This window comes from Chenopodium album, chromosome 21 (genome assembly GCF_948465745.1).
Source record: "Chenopodium album chromosome 21, dcCheAlbu1.1, whole genome shotgun sequence".
NCBI lineage: Eukaryota > Viridiplantae > Streptophyta > Magnoliopsida > Caryophyllales > Amaranthaceae > Chenopodium > Chenopodium album.
This window is the reverse complement of record NC_137854.1, coordinates 39,286,718-39,303,702: the sequence shown is the minus strand read 5'-3', so window position 1 is coordinate 39,303,702 and position 16,985 is coordinate 39,286,718. Positions and strand designations below refer to the sequence as shown.

Sequence of the window (16,985 nt, the reverse complement as noted above, 5' to 3'; positions counted from 1 at the left end):
TGTGCTAAAGTATTACCCGCTCGCTTAACATGAGATATAGAAAACATCCTATTTTTAATTATATTTAATCTTCTTATGGTCTTTATAAAGTTATAATTACATTATTTTAAATTATTTTTCTCACATCCAAATGATTTAATGACGATGTATTTCTGTTAAAACTTCACGCACGGGAGTAAGAGCTAAATATCTTCCTACTCATCCTATAAACTACGATAAAAGTGTTACCTTTTGTGTTGTGCATATTATTAAAGTTGTTCCACCCGTCGTTTATAAAAATAAGATTGATGAAAATGAAAGTCCTAAACGTACTTATGATTAGAATTTAGAAAAATGGGGCCTCCCACTTAATTCTCGCCGGGAGATTATTACATACTTGCATCACTAAAGCATGCAAGGAGTGTCAAATTGCCATAAACGACAAAAACTATTTAAAAAAATAAAAAAAAAAAAATAAAGGGAATAGAGACCTCATAATTATTATTAATCCATCAAATTGTCGTTATCCTTGATGAAAGAATGACCCGATACATTCAAATTAGACATAAAGGAAAGCAACATTGTATAAACACAAGTCTCACATTTAGCACTTCATTCCTATCACAAATTCACAATTCACAAGTTAACTACTGCACTGGACTACCATGGTATGATCAATAAAGTGAATAAACTATACTACCCAACCCAAGACCATTATTCAAATGTACTTGTACAGCGTTCGTATTAGTGTACCCCCCACATATTTCAAAACTAAGGACGATTAATTGGTTAAAATCTTAGAAGTGGTATCCAAAGACTCACTATTTAACTTACATAATGTCCAATGAACTAACCACTAGTAACACACTCTACCACCACCAGATGCCAGTCCATCTCATCCCCGCCCTGCCCTAGCCCCTCCCCCGCTCTCCTACAATGAACTAGACCCAGCTTGCCCATCCCACGATATTGCTGGCAATGCCAATATGTACCAGCATTTTTTATAAAAAAATAAAATTAAAAAATAAAAATTAAAAAAATAAAAAATAAAAAATAAAAAGGGGGGGCACTCAAGATTTACCAACACCCACAATCTCCCTACTTAATGAGACACTTTCCCAAAACTTTTAACTTGTAAACACTACTATACCATATTTTTTCACTCCAAGTTTAAAACAGCAATGATGAACCGCTTTTGTTCATCTTAATCATCACAACCCCCCAATAAATCCAATTATAGCCCCATATTAGTCCTCAAATTCCCAAAACACCCCCTATTTGTCTTCAAGATCCAGAAAACAGCCCTGCAATGAACAAGCATTTAGCTGTTATGAACCAGGCAAAGTTCGAAAGAGTGCATCACAGCAATAACTACCAACACTCGAATCAAACCGTATTCATTGCCAGCACTCAGCAGTCTTTTCAAATGTGATCAGAAAGAGTCCTTCCTACTTCCTAGGCGGAAGGTCTCTAGTTCACCCCAATTGCCAATATTACTAGCACAAAACAAATCTGTACCACAAGCCTATGTATAAACTATCAGGAATTACCAGACCCAGAAATCCCTTTCCTTAACAAGTGTCTAATTGTCACCTGGTATATAGTGACAGCATGTATACAAGAAAATAAGGGGCTCGCAGGAAGCAATCTCCGGCCATTACTTCTGCACTATAACTAAAAAAGCAATAAACTTTATATTTCAAAGCAATTGCCATTTGAATTCGAAAATGGAAATATACAAAATACACCTTCCCTTGGGCAATGGACATGATGGTACAGTTTTTTAAGTGAGCAAATGACCAAATAAGTTGTTTGGACTATCCCAATACTTCCCAGTTCCCACATGCAACATTGAGGCTCTTTTTAGACAAATACACTTTTGATGAGAAAAACGGTTATCCAAAGCTCCACCTACTCTACTGAACCTAATCCCTTGTCACAGAAAACACACCTTCCAGCATTTACAGAAATGCATTGCCTACATTATTTTGGGTAAAGAATGTCATAGTGACCTGGACGATAAAGCAAGGTTATGTAAGGTTTGATCTCCAAGCCGCTGCCACCACTCGACAAGGCAGAAGGTACGAAATCATGGTGATTTACACTAACACCACCAGTATCACAAGAGCTACGATCCAGGTATACAACGCGAACTGGCACACCTAATGCATCTGATAGAGCAATGATGTGAACATGATCACTTTCTTCACCCATAGGCTCCACCGATGATTTGCAAAACTACAAATAACAAATAAAATACTAAGCAAGTTAAGAGTCCAGAAAATATTTTCAGATGTAACAGAAATCCGCCTAGCAAAAGACAACTAGTTTTGGACATAATTACTTTTGTTAATATGAACTTTGCATTGATTGATCACAGTGGGACAATGAATGAAAGGGCAACAGCTAACAAGTTTAGGATGTTGCAAACAATGCAACAAAATTTAAAATTAGGAAATTTAACATATATTTCTCAGGCTACCCAAGATAAAACACATCAGACAAAAGAAAAGGCAATAATATTACCATCCATAAAATTAAAGCACATGGGAAAAAAAAGAGGAAAAAGAAAAAAAAAATAAAGAAACTGATCTAAACCAAACCAACATGTCTTTCTTTTATGCAACCTGGTAAAAATTTATTAATCCCAAGACAGTACCAAGGTATTTCATTATGAATCAACAAGGGGCAATAATTGATGATAAGAATAAAGATGTCATCTAGTCAAATTATAATAATAGAATGAGAATTCCAGTTTTTACATTGTAGCTGCTTTGTAAATGTCAAAATATCTCTTATTCAGGTATATAACTGTTTCGTTTTCAGAAAATGAATCCCAAAGACAGGGGAAGTTGTCAACAAGGTATGCCAATGTCCAAAAGGCAACATCAACTGGGAAGGGGAGGGGGGTGCGGAGGAGAATAGGTTTAGGTACTATCATAGTTGACCTTGAATATGGGACATTAACAAAGCAGATCAAAATGGATGTAGCAGCCTACAAGATTCATAGAAATTGTTTCTACAATCAATCAATATGGTATCAATAATTGTACGTGTCAATTGTATGGTGAATGTCTATAGTTTACTCAATATAAACAAAGCAATAATTCAAAATATTGCATCTATCGAAAAGCAGAGGAAGAACATATTACTTGTAATTACTTGCAAGCACATTTTTCATGGGAAAGATTGAAAGACTCTTTCCACTATCTACATGCTAGTATTTAAGGGGGCATTAATTTGGGTGTGCTTCAACACCACATAGACGCAACCGAAAAGGGATGGATAATAGTTACCAATATATACAGATTATATATGTGTTCCTACAAACCCAAATCGGATCACACATGAAGGGAATTCCAATACCGCAATGGGGAATGCTCATTGGTAAGCTATTTGGAAATTCAAATATTTGCATCTGGGAAATAGCAAGGAAAGCATATAAAATTTTCGAACACATGAAGTTTTTACTTTCCATCTCCTTCATAGAATTAATAAAAATTAATTCAAAGCATAATTAATGAACACGACGAGAAAATCGTGATTGATCAATAAGCTTCAGTCTCTACAATTTTTCCAAGTAATAACACCTTGTAAGTCTCATGTCCTTGTCTCAAAATAATTAAATTTTTCTAAATCGCAAATTCATCTAATTTTTCACTTATATATGTTCACATTTCGGATATGCCCTGAGGTTTATATCTATATACACAAGAGGTTTATTTCTCTATCCATATATCCCCTAGTATCCATCTCACTGTAGTTATCCATCCATAAAGTAACATCATCAACCAATCAATAGCAATGTTAGTATATGCTTAGCAACTCCTACTTTACTAACAAAACCACACCTTAGGAATGAACTCCAAAACACGTATTAAAGACCAAAATCCAGATGCACATCCCATAGATACCTTCTTAATACATCCTAAGGCTGGATATATACAGCATTACAGCTTGATAAAGGCTAACAACAAAAGGGGTTATTTTTGTCACAGATCCCACTTCCAGAAAAAGGGCTTGATTTGTTCTCCCTTTGCATTAGGAAAGCCTTATCCGTCTTATGTGAGAAAAGTGACTACTCCGGATTCCTAGTTAATCATTTCCAAGTAATTCAACTAAGTCATCTTCTCTTACTATCCAACAAAATGTAATAACAAAAAAAGGACCTAAATCCACTGTCTTGGCTATCTAGCTCCCAAAGACACCAGTACTTTCTAAAGTCAAACAGTAGGTGACAATGAGCTTAGCACACCTAGGATTGAACAAGCCAACCATATTAATCAACATAAACTAAAGAAAACTATGATTCATGAATAATAATACACTATCCATAAATAACCTTCATGTTAGGTATAGACACGCATATTAACAAATTTAGTATGGTGAAGTGAGGATATGAGAGAAAGATAGTAGAGGGGACCACATCACATGGATTGAGCATAACAATTTCCATTCTAAGTAACACGAAGATTTTTTGTGGATATCCTAACAAGGAATACGTGAAGATTATTTGTGAACGAAAAGTGTAGAGTAGATAATTATCACTAAATATTAGCAAAAAGTTAGATATATGTATCATAGCTTCAAAGAAGATGATTTTGTTAAGATGGTTTGGCTGGCTAAGGACCTAAGTCAACTTACTCTATTCTTTACTATATTTTATTATCACTGCACTCTTTTCTTACTACTCAAAGGATCCCTAGTTAAACAAGCTATCTGACAGCAATTCTGCCAACAAATAAATTTGCTGTTGCAACTCAAAAGTATTTTTTACCAAAATAAAAAGCTAAATGTAAATGTCTATCTTCCAATTTAAAACCAAAGACAAACCTGATCCACAGTTGCATTAGTCAATCCCAGTATGAAGGGTTCAAAGAACTCCGCACGCTTTCGTATCTCCCCAGATGTTATAAATCTAAAGAACATTACCACTGACCAACACATATGTCAATAAATAAAGCAAGAAAGGAAAGTCAATAATACATGTTCAACATGTAATATAACCCACCATAATCAGATATTGATTGATCACGACTCCTCTCAACAAGCTCGTCATGACTGATAGAACAAAAGAAACAAAATGAGATCATGCTAGCATAAGTTTATGTGAGGGAACAACTAACATATCAACATGAGGACATAAGAAGCCAACAAAGAGGACCTTATTGAAGCATCAGTCCCTTGAATAACGTTTTCCAGCTGCTCAAGAAATAACTGTAGACATCCGCCACAAAAGAATTTAGAGCAAAAAAGTAAATTATATATCCATTGAAGCGAACAGTATAGTGGTTGGACTCGAAAGTAAGAAAACGAGCAATAAGATCATGGGACTAAAATCAACCGCAGCATGTAAGGCATATAATGAAATTCCTTATGATGGTATAAAGATATGGAAAAGTGCATTCACCCCAAAAAAATCTTCAAACGTAAAATCTGCATAGCCAAGACTCTGGAGTGTCTTCCGGCACTCTTCAACATTAGCCTTGACGCGATCTACCTCAGCCTTGTCTTGACTTTCTAAAATATGCTCCTAAAATCAAAACAAAATAAGAAGACAAGAAACTGAATTCGATAACAAAATGAATAGAACAGATTACACTACTAATCACATATCCACATAAAAAATAGGCTCCTACCAAGTATGAAAACATGAAACTTCTAAAGAAGCAATTCCCATCTCCTCGAGTTCGCCTAATTGCAGAGTATTTTTCATCAAGAATCTGCTCAGCAGATAATGAGAGTCATTTATAATTATCATATTCATATACAGTTATTAAGCACTGAAAATCAAACTCAAAAAAACAAAAAGAATATGAATATAAACCTTGATCTTTTCAAGCAGAATAGAACTTCCTGATTGATATTCAGCAGCTAAAGCAGAAAGAGGTTCCTGCATCAAACAAATGCATCCAATCACAAAAACTGATTCAATCAAATACAGAATAATCTAAAATTTAGGTTACAAATTCAATCAAAAGAGGGCCTACTATAACAATGATCATAAAAGATTCGAATAATTGATGACCTAATTTTATCGTAAACAATAAATTGGGATTAAGAATTATTGCAAACTCGCAATCAATCGAATCTTAGGGTTTTGCAAACAAAGAAATTGAGGAATGAAAAAAAAAAAAAACCTTGTCGCCCAGAAAATGGATTTTGTCGGCTTGTTCAGCGCGAATAGCAGAATGTTGAAGCATGATATCGTCGTCCCTGAAATTCTCCCAATCACCAGCAGCAGTAGGATTGGAATTGCTTTCTTCTTGTTGTTTCGCCATTGTTTTCGATTTCAAGCTCTTCTTCTTGATTTCTTCTATCGACTGAGTTTTCTGTATTCTTGTAAATCGTCCACTGATACTAGCCTACTACTCTACAGTATTTGTATCAATTTTATTATTGCAACGGATTTTATCGTTGAGGCTACGTGTCTACAGCCTATTAGGCTTTTACAGCTTTACTTGGAATTTAAAGTTTTTTGTGATTCTCTTTACACACGAATTAAAGTACTTGTACAGAGTATTAAAATTTGAACACATGTAATCAAAAATCAAAATGCCAATTATACTCCGTATCCGTTATTATTATCATGTGATCTATTGTAAAATGTATTTATTACACGTAATCAAAATACACTTACCTCTTTATTGAAGTAATGTGGTCTTTTGTAAAATGTAGTGGGAAAAAGGTTGCTCATGAAGTAACTCACATCCAACCTTGGGATATTGGAAACCGTTGCCTAATATCCCGGGGAAACATCGTGGATGTACCTTCAAAAGATATAATAATATGCTTGGATTATATTGGGCACCTAAATTATCATATAAGTACTAATTTTTTATTGAGTGTGTCAAATTGACAAATTGTTACTTTGATGATATTTAATGTAAAAAATATATACTAGTACATATAGCAACATAGGGAGTAATTTTTTTCTTGCTTTTAGTCAGTTTTGATAGTTATAATAAATCTCCATTGTTCGACATACTTTGACATATATTCTTTAGTTACGTTCTCTCATTTCTTAGAAAGGGTTTGTAATTTATTGTTATCTAAGTGGTTCGTTGATGAAAATTTATGCAACATTGGCCACATACGGCTATAGTAGTACTGAATGCAACCATATGTCGTGTTGCAAAACAGTAATAGTATCAACCAGGGCATTGTTGCTGTTGATTACTAAAGCACTTGATCACAACAATTTACATACAAAAGTGAGGAATAATAGAATATGCAAGATTGCAAGCACATCTTGGCAGCAAATGCATGAAACAATGAAATCAAAATTTCAAATTAAAAGTCTTTTCATAAATTTACCCTCGGAAGGGGTACGATGACAAGAATGCCAACATACAAAGTTAAATAGGAAAATCAGTAAAAGGAGTTCAGCCCAGGAAACCTTCTCCCAGCTGCTGCAGAGCTCTCTTCTATCTTCACCACTTATATACACCTACGGAGTATATATTTACGAATACAGTGTAATTATAAGACTCAACACCAATCAAAATTTCGAAGCTCCAGTTGTTGCTCCATTTACTAACCCTCCTGATAATTACATGCACCGAGAGTAAATTCTCTCAACGCGTATGTATAGTTAGATTACTTTTATTATTGTTGATATTAATCATGCAAATACTGCATGACCAGTGCCTCACCTCACCCCTTCAGTATATTAATCCATATCCTTTCTTTATTTCTCCCTCTTCAACCTCTCCAATTCCTCCGTAAAACACTTTTGACTTTAAGTTTAGTTCACTGCTCAATCTGATTCCTTTCCCGAGCTTGAAGATGATTTTCCACAAGAATATTCTTCCTTGCTAACAACATTAGGCGGGCTCTCTAGTTGATATTCCTCGTTATTGCAGGATCTTGATTTACCAGGTCTAGATCTAACATTAACACCCATGGGAAACGGCACCTGTAATTTAAAGAAAATAAAAATTTTAAAAAAATAAATAAATAAAATAACAGGAATCAGAGAGACGAGGTTACAGAATCATCCACCCGTCACAAATAAAATATACCATGCGTCACCAACAGGATCAACATCAATATTAAAATATTAACCCAATGCAGTTGAAGAGGCTTTGTAAAATGGGACAACATTACTGCAACTATAATTGCATACAATGGTAATATGTGTGATAGGAAATTAAAAATATTTTTAGATAGAAATAGAGAGAAGAGCAAAGTAAGTCAAGAGTTAGTAAAATATTTGCTCGATGATGTCTTGGCGATGCTCATACCTGATCACCAGCATTGGTGCCATCACTGTGGAAAAGAATAGGTCTGCATCGCTTATCCTCGTTCATTAAGCTAGAATTCTGAAAATGAGCAACAAGAGCAGCTTTCCCTTGTATGCGAGCGTAAGCAAGTGATGCAACCTTTTCACTGTTGAACTTTTCCCATTTCTTCCCATTTAATGTCTGCCCATTTCAAATCAGGTCAAGATACACTCAGAAGTAAGCAAAAAATGAAAATTTTGAATTAACAAGCCACTAGTTAAAAATTGAAAAGAAAACAAACCTCATAGCATGAAATGATATGGCTAGGATCAATCATGTTGATAAAGGCATAACCCACATTGCACTTGTTCTGCGTAACATGAGGATAGGTGTTAAAGAAAATCATAGGACACAGTCCACACAGAGGATAACAAAGGTAAATGACTCTTTTAGGTCCTATTGACACAGCATAGGTAGTCACCAGATAAAAGTAAACTTGCCTTAAAATCAATTGGTAAATAGATGAAGTCATAAGTTCCACGGTGGTGTTCGTCAATGGCGGCCATAAGCATCTTGGACGTATATCTACATACACGTAAAAACGTGGTAGGGAGCAGGTACAATTAAACATGAAAAATGTCAAATTCAAGATACCACAAGCAATTCACTAGGATTGATACATGTAGTCCATTTTGTGGGATATATAGCATAAAAAAGATTACTTATATAGTAATTTAATCCAATTAAAAAGGAAACTCTACATACTTGTTAGGAATATTCTTTATCATAAGAGTGGTTCGATTGTCTTCCCCCCGCCTAATGCGCTCAAGATCAAGTTCATATAGTTTCTTGTTGTCAGCTTGAGTGGAAGAGCCATCACTTCTACGGCTTCTAGCACGTTCAACAGGATGTTCAAATGAGCCTGCCATGTTCATCTGGTTCCTGGGAGGATATATCATGCCTCTTTGATGATGGGAATTCAGAACATTTCTAGAAGAGATTGGTAGATCCAAGCTATTTCCACTGACATGAGGAAACAAATTATGAGAAACAAAATCCATGCGGTGCAGAGGGCTGCCTGAAAGTCTCATATTCCCTAATGGACCTTGGTGGAAGCCAGATGCTTCAGGCGACCCCCCTGGATAAGAATTTTGCCTATCCCAAAGAGAGTAGTTAACAGCTGGTGCCGATCCCACATGATGGGGTAGAATTGAGTTCAGCATATGAGATGGTGATCTACTGAATCCATGAAGCTGATGTTGGTTTTGAGGACTACAAAACCCATTTGATAGCGAAGGGGAGTTTGGCCACCCAAAAGCTGGAGGTTGGTGGTGATTAGTATTACTCCACATGTAATGATGCCCGGGAAGAGATCCGCTCGCATTCCCAGATTTAGAAAAACCTAACAGAATCAAAGATACAATATAAGGAGTTTAGACATCCATCTGATTGATCTGAACCAAAATAAGTAAATTTCATGCTCTACATGCCTAGATTGACTAAGGGATGTTCACAAAGGAAATACACAAAGCTCAAAACACATACCGTTACACATTTTGACATTTGAGCTTATTCGGCCCAATTGATTATTCTCAACCCTTTCCTGTGGCAGGGAACTAACAATAGCAGGCACGTAACCGTCAGAATAGCAAGAAACACCAGTAGCTAAACCATCACTATACTTCGGAACTGGGCAAGGATTAAGAGTTGGCAGGCCACGAAAATCATAATTTACTTGGCTGGCTAACTTTCCAGACTCAGAGAGCCCAGCTTGATAGCTTCCTGATTCAGCTCTGAGAAGGGATGGTAAGCCATTGGGGACACTAGAAGAGATTTCATGACACGCAGAATTATCTATGAATGAACCCAGAGTTGCCTGTATGCCGGCACTTGTAACACAACTAGTATCGCTTTCCATGCTAATAGAGCTGATGGAGCCACTTGAAATCCCTGAAAATAATGTTTCTAACATTTAAGGAAAGAGTATCACCCCTTCACATTAAATCAACACCAAACAAGTAAGAAAACCTCCTTACCAGCACTACTTTGCTGTACATGAACACCGGATTCCTCTTGCTCCATATCTGAGGGCAGTGGTTGCATTAAACTGCATAAAGAGGAATAATAATCAAAAGAAAATAAAAGCTGAAAGAGAGAGATAGAGATATTGGCAACATGCTACTGAAACGTAGGTTTCAGAAAATTTGTATTATACTTCGTAACATGAATTTTTGCTTCATACCTTCGTCTTGCACCCCCAGGACGACTTGGCTCAACCTTTATCTTCTTACCAGCAATATCACTTTGGTTCAACGCACAGAGAGCCTCATCAGCGGCTCTGACATCATAAAATTCTACAAACTTTTGATTACTTCTGTGTGGGATTTCCCGTATCTGTGGTACATAAAAAGCATTGGTTACATAATGCCCATTTAAAAGTGGTACATGTGCACTGAAGAAAATCAGACACTAGAACTGTTAGCATATGCAAAGAATATCTGATATACTTACCTCCTTAACCTCTCCGTATGCACCAAAAATCTGACGAATATCATCGGTTGTAACAGAAGCATCAAGGTTAGATACCACAAGAGTTCCTTGGTTTACATCCTTATCTGAAGGATTGTCCTAAACAAATCAATCATGGGGAGGAGGAGCATGAGTGTATTCCACTTTCGTAACTCTACTGAAAGCCAAGTCAAATGCATGAAAAGCAGAAAGTAAATAATTATTACCTTTGGGATTGAGTAATGTATATCAAGCCTCCTTCGTCTCAAAGGCTTATTTTGAAGTGCCTTCATTGCATACCTTGCTGCTCTAATGTCAAAGTATGAAATCATTACAAAACCCCTATGTTTGCAAGTTGTATAAAGGGTGCGGATATCTCCATATTGCTGCAAGTTTAGAACAAACAATTAGATTAACAATCCTCTGTCAAATTTCACAGCTTCAAAATCGAGACAAGAACATAATTAATTCAACTACATTCACAATCATCACGAGTGATAAACAAAAAAATTCCTACCCTTACCTCAAAGAGAGCCTGCAACTCGGAATCCTCAACATTGCTATTTATGTTTCTCACAAACAAAGTACGGTACGGATGTTCTCCATAAGGATGTTCCCCATTAAAAGTGACACTAGTTCCAGTGAGTTGTCCATTAAAGCTGCAAGGAAATTCGGAATTCCTTTGTCCTGCAGATGATGTATCATCTCCTAAATCCATCCCTCCAACACTACTAAAAAGGTCCAAATCTTCTATGTCATCCTCTCCTCTTAGTTGAATGTTACTTTCAATCCCATCAACGACAACTCCAGAGAGCAAGTCATCATCATCAGGAAGCAGATTTCCTATGGTCTGGGCCTCAATTTCCTCGAGGGACTGAAAAGGTTCTTCCTCCTCATAGTGCGAGGCAACAGTATCAACAAAGTGACCATGGAAGTCGACATTTGAGGATAGTTGCACTATAAAAATGAATTAAGAAACATTGAGAACAGATTAGTCATCCAGCACAGAGGAGCATAAAAATCACTATTTTACCATATAACAGTGTCATAAGATTTTAAGCTAACATAAGAAAATCAAAATGAAATCATTGTGTGGGAGAATCACATAGCAGACAAGTTAAGTTTTAGCATCTTCTCATGTAAGAAATAAAAGCCACTTACAATTTCGGGTAAACAATTCAGACATTGAACTTGAAAATAGCCCATTTTCATAGTGAGATATTGTGTTATTCTTCTCCCATGACTGTTGTGCATTAGGATTTGATCTAGCGACAGGATTAAGGTCCATAGAACTCCACAAATTCAAGGACCGACTAAGAGCTCTCTCTGCTCCCACTGCATGTCTTTGCAAATTAAAGCTGACCGTCTGTTCAAGATTTTCATGACCATTGGTTGCTAGAGAATCCACATGTACTGGTTTCTCTAAAGGCGATCCAGAAACAGGAATCCCGCATGAAGTGCCAGCAATTGCATCTGTCTTCATACCTACAAAATTGATAGTGAAAAAAACATCATTTCTCCAACAATAATTTCAGGTTTCTTAAGTACATGCACAGAAGAATGAAATCAACCAAGCTGATAATAAAAAAGGAGGGATCATATAGAGACAAATAATCACATCCAACTTTGCTGCAGAATGCATAGATTTACAGCATGTTTAGCATAGTGTTTATGTGGTGGAAATGGAATCAAATAAGAGTTTCCACTACTTAAATCTGTTTGGATAGCACGATAAGAGGGAAAGGAAAGGGAAAGGAAAGGCCGGGAGGTAGAGCTCCATTTTCTTTCAATATCCTCTCAGTTTAGGGGAATGATGTTTATTATAAATGGAGGTATAAATGGAGGTTTCCCTCCCCAATGTCTTGCCCAAACAAGGGTCTTATCCAAACAAAGTGTTAATGCTTGTTGTCATAGGTAGGTAGCACAATCATTTCCTGAAGGTAACCATTACCAATTTTCATAACCTTTCTCAACCTTTAATGGTAACAAAAATGCTTCCCTCCTTTATCCCGAATTTTCTATACTAAGAATCCATTTCTCCTTATGTCTACCACAACAAATAATGGTAACACTTACATTATCCTTTTCTTCGTATATAAATAAAATAGCTTACCCTTTCTCCTTATTATATTCATACCAAACATGCACTTATAAATAATCCTAAACTTGTGCATACATAGCACATCCCGACGTTGTTTAATTTACAAATTCCATTGAAAAAGTATCCTTTCATTAACTTCTTTAAAACTTGAAAGAATATTAACTTCGTTATCCCACAACGTTACAGAAGCAGGGTGTACACTGCAAAGTGTGAAAGTTTCTGCATTGAACTTAAACAGCAACAGCAGGCTCAAGCAAGCAGTTTTTAGTATTTTATATTGAAAAGGTGTTAGAAATTCTGTCTGCAAGCAAGATAAGATGGATATCAGCAGATGTTTGGAGCTTATGCTAGCTGAAAGTTGGAGAATTAAAGTTTTTCATGATAATAAATGGAAGGATTATTTTGAAGATTTGAACAATGTTTGTTAGACTAGAAAGGGCATTAACGATAAAGCTATATTAGATTATCTGTTTCTTATTATTTATATCTTGTGTATAACAGGATTGTGACGAAGTAGCAGCAAAAGTTTCTGACCAAATCTCAGACAAAAACCACAATGATGATGATCACATAGAAACTGACAGCAGCACTCCTTACACATATAGATCATTTATATTTCCTTACAACTCCAACTATATGTGTTTGGTTATAATCTAATTTCCTTATCAAAATCACAGAAAGAAAATCCAAGGAAGAAAATAAAGCAAAACATCAAAGGTATGGCACACTAATTCCTGATTTATCACCACCAATTTCTCAATTCCGAAAAAAGAAATGGATTACTCCTCCAATAAGGCATGACTACAGAAGATTCACCATCTACATTAACAATTGAACATACTTATTACTCCATCTCTGCATATATTACAATAAAGGACCTAATTTACTTACATAATTGATCAAGAGGTATAAGACAAACTCTCCTGGAAAGGTAAAAAAGATGAAACAGTACTGTATTTATGAATTACCTTTGATAATACTTTCCTTGCAAAATTTCAGAAAAAAATTCAAAGTGTTCCTATAAAAATTGTTCTCATATCATATCATATCATACTTTTACTTTGTACTTGTAAATAATAAAGATGTTACATCACCCCAAAATCTCCATCAACCAATTCTAAGCCATCCCTCCAAAACCATTTAAAAAGGTAAACATCAATATAACAATGATCTCTACAACAAAATTAAATACCCAACCTTGCAAATAAAAAAAAAAAAAAAATAATAATAATAATAATAATAACAAGTTTTAATAATACAATGTAGTACGAATTATCATGCATTTGCACAGGAAATTACTTGGGTATTAAAATAAAAAACCAAAAAAAAAAAAGGGAAGAATTACCAAAGTTATTGATGTTCCAGAAAGGAGATTGTCTGTCGGCAGGAAATTGAAGATCCCCAGAAAAGTAAGGTGAAGCAGACAAACCCTGCTGATCCATCATTTGAGACGGCATATTTTTCCAGTTTTTGATAAAAATCCAACAAACCCAACAATCCAATTCAATTAATTCACAACTTCCAATGTCGAATTTGGGGAATAGAGAGAAATTAAACCAAAAAGACAGACAGAAAAATTAGAGAAGAAGAAGAATGAAAAGAAAGAAATGTAATGAATATAGTATAAATAAAAAAGAATAAATTACGGCAAAAGAAAAGGAAACTGGTTAAGAATTGCAGGAAGGGGTGGAGGGATCTAGGTATCTGTGCCGTGCAACAACATCCAAAGGCTTTTTGATGCCTTAACTCTCTTCATCTCTTTGTTTTGTTTCCCTGCATTGCACGTTAACCTCCTTCCCTTCCTCCCCTACCTGCTTATTATATCTTATTTACGAAATGTTTATCAATTCGATCAAATAAAATTCCTTTGTCTTCGCGCCAAAGGAGGATATATATGTATATGCCCTCGCTCGCTCGCTCGCTCTCGCCTGCCTCTGCGGAGAGACGGGGGAGGGAGGGAGAGGGGGAAAAGGAGGAGGAAGAAGAACCAAAGATTGGTTTTTCCAAACTAAAATTATTGGAGTAATAATTTGGGGGAAAATGGGATATTGATTTTTATTTATATATATTGCGCGAAATCACCGTTTAGATCATGGAACACAGAAATCATGTAAGAGAGAGAATCCAATCCCCCTCCAAAAATTAAATAAACTTCTCTAAAAACAACAAGGTGTGGAGAAAGAAGAGGACACAAGATGCGTTGGTCAATTATTTTTCTTCTTTCTTCTCTTCTACGAGTACTTTTTATATGAGTACAATTTTTTTTAAAATTTAATTATTTATTAGTTAATTTTTTTCATATTTTTTTGAGGCATAATTATTTGAAAATTAATTGATAAACATGCACAAAGTTTCAAATGTGGCTAGCCATATTGTGTCCAACTGTCTGAGGTTACTTATTTAAGGGGGTAATTCCTGATGGACCTAGTAACCCCTAATTGAATAACTCTTGATCGACCGAGTAACCCTCTGAATAGGTTTCCCTTGACCGAGTAACCTTGACCGATCGAGTAACCCTTGAATAAGTGACCCCGGTCACACGGAGTGGCCAGCCACACAAAAAACACGTTATTGATAAAAGAGTCCTACAAATATACAATGTTGTCTGAAATAAAAACAAAGCTACTCGTAGCAAATAGTACAACATAAATTGGAGTATATAATATATTAATTGAGGCAATATAATATTTTAATTGGAGTACAAAATGCCATTAGTAAATCACAATTACATTAAAAAAAGTAAATTTTTAGTAAGGAAGTGAATAAAAAAAATGGAGGAAAAACAGCACCACGTGTCATTCTTGGTGTCTATTTTAGTATTATGTTATTGATTATTGATGAAAACCAATGCTAAAATGAGAACTAGGAACTAATCTAGGCCCTTAGATCATGTTAATTGGACAGTCCACATTTATAATGACAACCAGGTCTAAAATGAGAACTAAAAACTAATCTAGGCCCTAATAACTGAAAGAATTATGTCTTCATCAAGCGCAATTACTAGATATATATAAATGGATCAAATTATGGAGATAATTGAGTTCGTCCATTTGGGTCGTCGTTATATCATAACTAGAGGTATTAACAATCTTTGGGCTAGTAAAATAGGCCAAAGCCCAATTTGACGGATCCTATAAGCTCACACAAAGGGCCTAGATCGAGCATTAGAGGACGAGGCCCATGATGGACCTCATCACTCTAGGTGGTCGGCCATAGTGTAGGTTTGGAGGGTTTTGGGCTTCCTAACCTAGTCTAATTATAATATGATTATAAGTAGACTAGGGGCCTAGGTTTTACAAGCAAACACGAAACCAAGCCTCTCAAACTCTCTCTCTCTCTCTCTTACGGCTCTCTCCTCCCCTCTCGGCCGGTGGTGCACGGTGTTGGTGGTGATTGTTCGTGGTGGTCCGATTGTCCATAAAGGCAGTTAATCTGGTGATCGTGGTTTTCCCCTTCACTTGACCAATCTAGTATTGGTGGACGACTCTTTCGAATCCCGTGGACTAAGTTGAGGAGCAACGGTTGGGCTATATTCTCTCGCTAATTTGTCGATCGAATAGCTACGTGGAGATCACACTTCAAAGGTATAATTATGTGATTCTTGTGTGTTATGCATGTTATCTTGGTTTAAGTGCATATGAATTCATGAAATTCCGCTTATAGTACCTATAAACTCTTACAATAACATGTTAATTGGACAGTCCACATTTATAATGAAAACCAAGTCTAAAATGAGAATTAGGAACTAATCTAGGCCCTTAGATTATGTTAACGGGACAGTCCACATGTTTCATATGTCATTAATGACATTTTCGTAAAAAATTAAATAAAATCAGTAAAAGTAAATGAAATAAGTCATAAAGTAAATGAAATTTCCATAACAGTTAGAAAAAATGGGAATTAGCATAAAAAGTTGCAGAATTACAAAAATGCCATTAATGAGCACGGGGATCGGAACATCTTATCCATCCAATTATAATGATTTAAGGGTCTAGATTAGTTCCTATTTTTCAGTTTAGCCTTAGATTCTCACATGATCTCGATTATGTATATTTTAGGCTTAGGTTCTCACCGATCTCAATTATACTTTTGTAATGACTGTAACACCCCCAAATCCCCCTCTACGGAAATACCAGTATAATACGTATAATTATACCGTAGAGATAGACTTG

General features: G+C 35.6%; 2 protein-coding genes across 2 annotated transcripts; both read right to left on the bottom strand.

Moving 5' to 3' along the window:
• Positions 1 to 1,654: 1,654 nt before the first annotated feature.
• On the bottom strand, positions 1,655 to 6,353 carry LOC145601154 (OVARIAN TUMOR DOMAIN-containing deubiquitinating enzyme 1-like). The gene is made up of 8 exons (XM_081657105.1): positions 6,120 to 6,353; positions 5,807 to 5,872; positions 5,619 to 5,702; positions 5,390 to 5,512; positions 5,144 to 5,196; positions 4,991 to 5,040; positions 4,813 to 4,913; positions 1,655 to 2,217 (listed from the first exon to the last, which is right to left on the bottom strand). Exons 1-8 carry the CDS (start codon positions 6,258 to 6,260, stop codon positions 1,963 to 1,965), a joined length of 873 nt encoding a protein of 290 aa, XP_081513231.1. The 5' UTR covers positions 6,261 to 6,353; the 3' UTR covers positions 1,655 to 1,962.
• A 912-nt stretch (positions 6,354 to 7,265) lies between these two features.
• Positions 7,266 to 15,007, bottom strand: LOC145600127 (protein MEI2-like 4). The gene is made up of 13 exons (XM_081656017.1): positions 14,159 to 15,007; positions 11,874 to 12,197; positions 11,236 to 11,669; positions 10,940 to 11,098; positions 10,716 to 10,832; positions 10,447 to 10,598; positions 10,241 to 10,311; positions 9,750 to 10,154; positions 8,970 to 9,606; positions 8,705 to 8,789; positions 8,506 to 8,574; positions 8,226 to 8,405; positions 7,266 to 7,897 (listed from the first exon to the last, which is right to left on the bottom strand). The coding sequence occupies exons 1-13, from the start codon at positions 14,268 to 14,270 to the stop codon at positions 7,739 to 7,741; spliced, it is 2,904 nt and encodes a 967-aa protein (XP_081512143.1). The 5' UTR covers positions 14,271 to 15,007; the 3' UTR covers positions 7,266 to 7,738.
• Positions 15,008 to 16,985: the final 1,978 nt, after the last annotated feature.